The sequence below is a fragment of the Olea europaea genome, chromosome 22, assembly GCF_002742605.1.
Source record: "Olea europaea var. sylvestris chromosome 22, O_europaea_v1, whole genome shotgun sequence".
Lineage (NCBI taxonomy): Eukaryota > Viridiplantae > Streptophyta > Magnoliopsida > Lamiales > Oleaceae > Olea > Olea europaea.
This window is the reverse complement of record NC_036258.1, coordinates 2693300-2700441: the sequence shown is the minus strand read 5'-3', so window position 1 is coordinate 2700441 and position 7142 is coordinate 2693300. Positions and strand designations below refer to the sequence as shown.

The window sequence follows — 7142 nt, the reverse complement described above, 5'->3', positions numbered from 1 at the left end:
ATTACATGTACAAGTCAGGTTCATTTAGGTGTATTTGATTGCAAGTACCACAAGAAAATAAGTTTTGAAGCAATTATTAATCAAAAGTCTAAAAAAAAAAATCTTCATTACACGTAAAAGTAAATATTGATTTAGGATTGTTTTAATGATTTAATTTTCAACATAAAAAATATTATATTTGTCCATCTTTTACTGGTGGATAAATGAAAAAAGAGAGTTAATTCTTTGAAAAATAAAAAACTTATCCTGTATAAGGAAAATAATCTCTCTAATTTTGAAGAAAATATAGGAGTAACGTAGTTTACTTTAGAAAGTATTTTTTATAGAAAAATATCAATGAAATGCTTTAGAAGTAGAAATTTGGATGAAAGAAGATATTTTTCATGAAAAATAAAATCAATCATACAATTTTTCTGAAATTTTTATCCTTGTGTTGAAAAAGGTGAAGGTGAATGTGCAGTTGTTTTGCGATAATGATGGATGGTTATCATTGATTAAAAGCGTGCCTTTATCGTGAATGAATCCTTCAACAAATCTAACGTTGTTGGGCGTGGAAGAGAGAGACTCGTAGCACCCGTGAATTAGCAACAATTGATACAATTTCCACAAATATTTGTCTTTTGATTGCTTTTTTAATTTCTCGATCCCGTGATAAAAAGCATCTTGCATCTTAACTCTTTTGATGGAAGACAAAATGGAATCATTTAATGAATTAAGCTTAGGGGAGTCACATTAACACCACAGTCCATTCCAGAATAGTGGAAGATGGAAACTGAAGGGGTTTGACAGGAAGTTTCTCAAGGGTGAAGTTACAATGGAGAAAGTACTAAATTGATTCATTTACAGATTGACTATTTTCAGATTCTTACCGTGGCTGTTAGGGTTAGCTTACACGCACCTTTACTAATTTCACGGGATTCTGAAATTTATAGTTGGGTACTTATCTTAATGGTTCTAAGGAAACTCGAACTAATGACTATTGAGGAGTAAACTCAATATCAGACTATTGAGCAAGCTCTCATAGTTTTATTTTCTGATCAATTTTTGAAAAAAATCTTCTTTTTGCACTTTGTTAAAAGTGCAGAATACTTTTAAAGCTCAATCATAGATCTCAACGAGAGGCGGTGGTCAGGCGACTAATTTTGGGTTTGAGGAACGGGTGTCTTCTTCTTCTTCTTCTTTTGTTTTTTAAATTTTTTTTCCCTTATTCTTTTAATTAGTTTTATTATTTAATGCGATAAATAAAAAGTTACTTTTTCCCCCGTTTTAAAATATTAAAAATGTGGTCAAAAATAAATTTTTATTCAACTAACGGAATTGTGGATGATCAAAAAGGCTTTATCTGTAATGTTTGGAAAGTTCAGAAATAACAACTGCAACACAAAAGATTTCGAGAAAGTCTACTAGCATTTCAAGATCTAGGATTTTTGCTGCAATTATCCCTACGTGGAAATGAAAGACAACCCCACTCTTAAATTTACTCCACTTGTACATTAACTTTTCTGTTGCCATTATCCTCCCAACTGCAACCTCCCATCCACTTTTCTCTACTTGTTCTTTTCAGTAATGTCAAGTGGAGATAAAAAAAAACCATCTTGTCTACATGACACACTACCAAAAAAAAAAAAAAAAAAAAAAAAAAAGGGTCTACAAGACATTCAACTTCATTTCGAGAAATGAACAGTGAACGGCAATCCAATCTTATATATCATTTATAATTATACGAAATTTTACACTCCCAGGGCAGATGGAAATCTCCAACATGAACAAAAGCTAACATCATTTATACAATAGTACTTAATAAACACTTCTCAAAATATTGTAACTAGTAATCTTTGCTCATTATCTTCTTGCTCGTGTTAATGTGTCACTGGAAAGTTTGTCCACGCATGTATATTCCGAAACAACTGTACAGTCACTGTCCGAGTTCTTGAGATCATTACCCGTTTAGCGTGGGATCAGCAATTTATTTCAGTGGAGAAGCAGAAGGTTTCGGATAAGCATGAATAGTGTTTTTATTGATGGCATCGCCAGCACTTCGTCTACGCTGCCTCTTTCTGTCGCTCATTTTATTGCGAGTGTTCTCTACATTTTTCGAATCCTGAAGTTGCTCCAGTTCTTTGACAATTTCTTCCATGGTTGGCCTCAACTTAGGTTCGACAGATATGCAACGCAATGCAAGGGTAGCCACCCCATGTGCCTCATCCATCGAGTACTGGCCTTCAATGCGGTTGTCTAAAACCCGAAAGAGTTTACGCTTGTTGGCTAAGTAGGGTTTCGCCCATTCCACCAGCTTGTGTTCTCCAGATGGTTTATTTTTGTCAATTGCTCTCCTGCCAGATACCATTTCTAGGAGAACAACTCCAAAACTGTACACGTCACTTCTGGCAGTTAAATGACCTAATTCCAAATTATGTAAATGAACATTAAAGGAGAACTAAAGCATTTAAATTATAGTAACGTTCAACAAGAATGCAGAATCAAAGGACTCGGTTATGCTAAAAAAATAAAAGAATCCGAAAAGAAGTAACTTTTTAAGCTGAGTCAAGCATGCTTAAGTTGCAATTTTACTTGGGTATGATCTTTGAACAAGGAGATATTCAAACTCCAAGAGGGAAGTCCTGGTTTCACTATCTTTCTACTTCTTCAAAGAAGTAACATCAAAAAATGCAACTATTGCTCAGATACAGCGATAGTTGATAATAAGCCACAAAATGTGAAAACGTGACATAGTTCAAACCCGTACCAGTCGCTAGATATTCTGGAGCTGCATATCCATAAGTTCCCAAGACCCTTGTGGATACGTGGCTTTTATCACCTGTCGGCCCATCCTTGGCTAATCCAAAGTCGGAGAGTTTTGCATTGTAGTCCTGCCATATCATATGATAAAGAAATTGACAAAATTAGCTGAGGTCATATGAAGTTTATTGGAATACGTCTCTTTATCTATGTACTACTTTTGGAGAGCTAAAAGATAGGAATATTTACCGAATCAAGCAATATATTGGAAGTTTTTAAGTCTCTGTAAATAACTTTCGTTTCAGCATTATGAAGAAAAGCAAGTCCCTTTGCGGCTCCAAGAGCGACCTTAAGGCGAAGACTCCAAGAAAGAGGCTGGAAATAAGAACCTCCTGTTACATGGAAGTTACTACATCAATTTAATAACAACTAGAATCATATTTGGATATTTATATACATATTTGCAAAATCGAATTCTCACTCCTAAATAGATGGTTCTCTAAGCTGCCTCGAGGCATGAATTCATACACCAAAAGTCGATGCTCATCCTCCAAGCAATAGCCAATCAGTTTCACAAGATGAGGATGAGAAAACTGCCCCAAATAGTTCACTTCCGCCTATAAGAACACACAAAGTATATTAAAGTCATTATGTTATAGAACATTTTTATACTCGAATGGAAATTTCAATTTAATGGTTTATATTTCCGAGAAACTCACCAACCACTCCCTGTGGCCCTGAAAACTTTCCTGGTGAAGCTTTTTTGCAGCAATAACCATGCCGGTCCCAGCCTTTGCGGCAGCAAACGAGTTCTCATCAATCCAACCCTTAAAAACTGAGCCAAATCCACCTTCTCCGAGTACACTGTCAGGACGAAAGTTCCGAGTGGCCATCTTGAGATCAGCAAAACTAAAGCTCTTCAAGTTTGAAGCCTGCAAGATCTCACCCTCACTCCGAGGAGTAGGTGGCACCGATACTGACAAGACCTTGCTACTCGATTTGCTGAAATCACTCCCATTTGTTCTCTCGTATTTTGAATTTTCCCCTAACAAATTCAATCAATGAAACATTTGGGAATCACTGTGCTTTTTCAGTAGAACACCATATCCTTATTAAACAATCTTCAACATCATTCTGTTAAGAAATGATGTATTGACAAAGCAATCTCAACAAAAATCGACAAAGATGCTATCCAACTCAATTGTTTATTGTGAAACCAACAATTCACAAGGGAAGTTGAAGCTAATAACTCAACAAAATAAGAGAAAAACTCTGAAATAATGGAAATTGTTATTCTTATTCATTTACATAAGCAGTAAGAAGATTAGAAACGTAATCAACATAAACAGCCCCGATAAATCCCACAATAACATATCAAAATTAAACTTCAAAAATATATTTTATTGCATAAATTAACAAAAGCTCTTATGATTTTAAAGAAACTAAAGCCCAGTAAACATTTACCTGTATGACCTGGGCTGCTTTCTGCTTTGATTCTAGAACTCAAACAAATCCCCATAGTTAAAAAGAACCCACCTTTCAGTTTCTTGGTCTATGTAAATTCTGCAGATTACAAAAAAATTCAAGGAGTTAGATCTAAGGCACGAAAAAAAAAAAATTACTGAAAATATATTTACAGAAAAGTCCAGGAACATAAATGGATTGAAGAAAATTAAATGCCCACCTCTATATCTTGAAAATAAAGCACGAATTAACAGCTATGGTAGCAAAGAGAAACAGAAAAAAGATGGGCTTCTTGTGTGTGAAAGAGAGATAGAAGAGAGCTGACTATGCATATTCAGTGGGGGCACAAGATGGAGAGTGAAGGTTGGAAGAAGAAGGCCTTAATGGGGGCATGGGACCTTAAACCTCCTACTTTCTCTCTCTATATTGACTGCTGCTTTTTGACTCCTGTTGGTGTACACGAACACGATGACGTTACCGGCCTCAGCCGCTCAAGATATATTTTAGCGGCTCGGCTAAATCACACTCTACTATTTGTTTAACAAAACAAAATGTTTCCTTACACTTATTGGGGAGTTACAGCTTGTTTGGGAGCGATTTTTTGCTTCAAAAAATTAATTTTTTATCGTTATTTTACTATTTTAATCGTCATATTTGACTTCTTCTCTTCTAACAGTCAAAAATTTAATTCTCAAAATCAAACACAAACCCAAACAGGCTCTAAATAAGGAAAATTCAACAAAAGGTCCCCAATTTTTTTGTAAGTGTGACACGTGTCTCTAACTTATCATTTATTATATTCATGTCCTTGACCTTTTAAATCTTAGTAACCTATGTCCTAGCTAACCGAAAACGTTTATTTGAAAGTTGAACGATCACATACGGAAATGAAAATACTGTTGAAAAAGACTTTTTATATTCAAAACAACCCAAAAATAAGTAAATATGACAAAAAAAAAAATTAGTATTCGCGAAACATATCCTCTTACTTCAACCTATTATCGACATCAAGTGAGTGTCATGAATATTTGACTTTCTTCTAAATATTTTTTTGATTGGAATATGAGTGCCGCGATTTTTGAAAGGTTGAAAATATGAGTAGAATAAATAATAAATTTATTATTATTTATTTTTCCAAATGCCATATTTATCAAGATCATGTTGACTTGACATGAGCAAATGAAAATGGTTGGTTAGAGAAAAAGTCGAAGTCAATGGCAAATCATTAGCCTCGTGTATCTTGCGAATCCAAAAGTTGAAAGGTAAAAAGGAAACCCATTAATTACTTTTAACGAGAGTTTAACGTAATACTCCATTGAAGACACTGTATGAAGTAATTTATAATTGACTTAGCTCATGTAATGCACACGCTAGGTCAATGTGGATCACAACTAACATAGTGTTCTGTAGGGAATTAAAATTAAATTTTTTTTAGTAGATTGTGATAGAAATTTTTAAAATATGTAATTGAAAAGTTGTGGACCCCATAAAAAATATTGTTAATACTGATTGTTTGACTTTGACTTAAATAAAAATCGGATTTTAATTCCAACCAAATGGACTATAAGGATGAAAGGTGTTATGAAGCTAGATCTGATTAGTCAAATTAGTAAACAATTTATAAATATGAATATGAAGACGATTGGTAATGAATTTTATGTAATGTATAAATAATAATGAAGTAGTAATTATAAATGTATATTAAAATAAATATTTATTTTTAACAATATAAACCATTTATAAATTTATTTGCCAAGGCTTATGCATTTTGCACGTATGATGCTTGCAAACACGCCTACAAAAACAAGTAACCCAGAGTTTTTCTGACGTTATATCTTGATCATGGCTTACGTCTACCTGATGAAATCAGGACCGTCAGAGATTCATACTTATTCAGTATAATTTATTGGATATAGTCCGTAATTTAGATTAATTAAATACATCTAATTAATTGGCTGTAAATGTAATTATCCAGTCAATGTTGCTTAAAGAAGAAGCATTATATTCCTTGGGTTGGACCCGTATCTTGGAGCACATGCATGTTTGGCAAGTGGCCACGAAGCTGTGGCTCGGCTTAATAATTAATATCCAGTCAGCTTGAAGAGACGAGTTAGAGAAAAGGGAAAATTACATTTCAGATCTTCAACCTATTTGCAAAGCAACAAGTGAATCCAAACTTTTTAATTAGTACTATAATGGTCCCAAAGTTTTTGAGAGAACAACAGTAGAAAGTTTCTAAGTATTGAGATGTCAAGGTCAGCATCGCATGACACACTATTAGTAGGATAAAAGATAAGCCCCGGGGCACATCTTAAGTGGCAAAGGATGGAATTTTTCAAGGAGGACAGTTCAGAGGTCGCGAGTTCGAATCATGGGGCTCTTGAAAGGTAGGCTTTCTCCTGGAAGGCATGATATTTTTTGGAAGGTAAGGCGCATATATGGGTTTGACTCGCTCGACCCTTTCGCAGTTTAGTTGGGAGGGCTCTTGAACCCTGGCCAGTTTGGGGGCACAACCCGCGGTTTACTTAATTTGCGTGAAGAGGGGCTAGATCGTAGGGTTTAAGATTAATCGTTGTAAGGCGGACACCTGACTATCCAAAAAAGAAAAAGATAAAAGATAAATAGGAAAAAAGAAGAAGGATGAGAACAATAAAGAAAGCAAACTTGATACCCCAATTCAATCTTCACCTCTTAACCCCAACTAGGGCCCGTCCCCAATTATCTAAACCTCATGTCATCCCCACACTCACGACTAGATTTGTATTTTAAGGTCAGTGAAAAGCGAGAAGTATGAGAATGTAAAAGAAAAATGAGTACTTCAAAAGTACTATTTTCAGCCAAATATACAACGTCAATAAAAAGTATATCAATATAATAACGTAAAATTAAAAAACAATGTGAACAATCGTAGATACATTAAAAAGTTAACAATCATGAAC

General features: G+C 34.5%; 1 protein-coding gene across 1 annotated transcript; it reads right to left on the bottom strand.

The window, feature by feature from the left end:
• Positions 1 to 1673: 1673 nt before the first annotated feature.
• LOC111371351 (probable serine/threonine-protein kinase PBL9) lies at positions 1674 to 4606 on the bottom strand. The gene is made up of 7 exons (XM_022993283.1): positions 4424 to 4606; positions 4204 to 4302; positions 3459 to 3784; positions 3221 to 3356; positions 2989 to 3131; positions 2747 to 2870; positions 1674 to 2400 (listed from the first exon to the last, which is right to left on the bottom strand). Exons 2-7 carry the CDS (start codon positions 4256 to 4258, stop codon positions 1967 to 1969), a joined length of 1218 nt encoding a protein of 405 aa, XP_022849051.1. The 5' UTR covers positions 4259 to 4302; positions 4424 to 4606; the 3' UTR covers positions 1674 to 1966.
• Positions 4607 to 7142: the final 2536 nt, after the last annotated feature.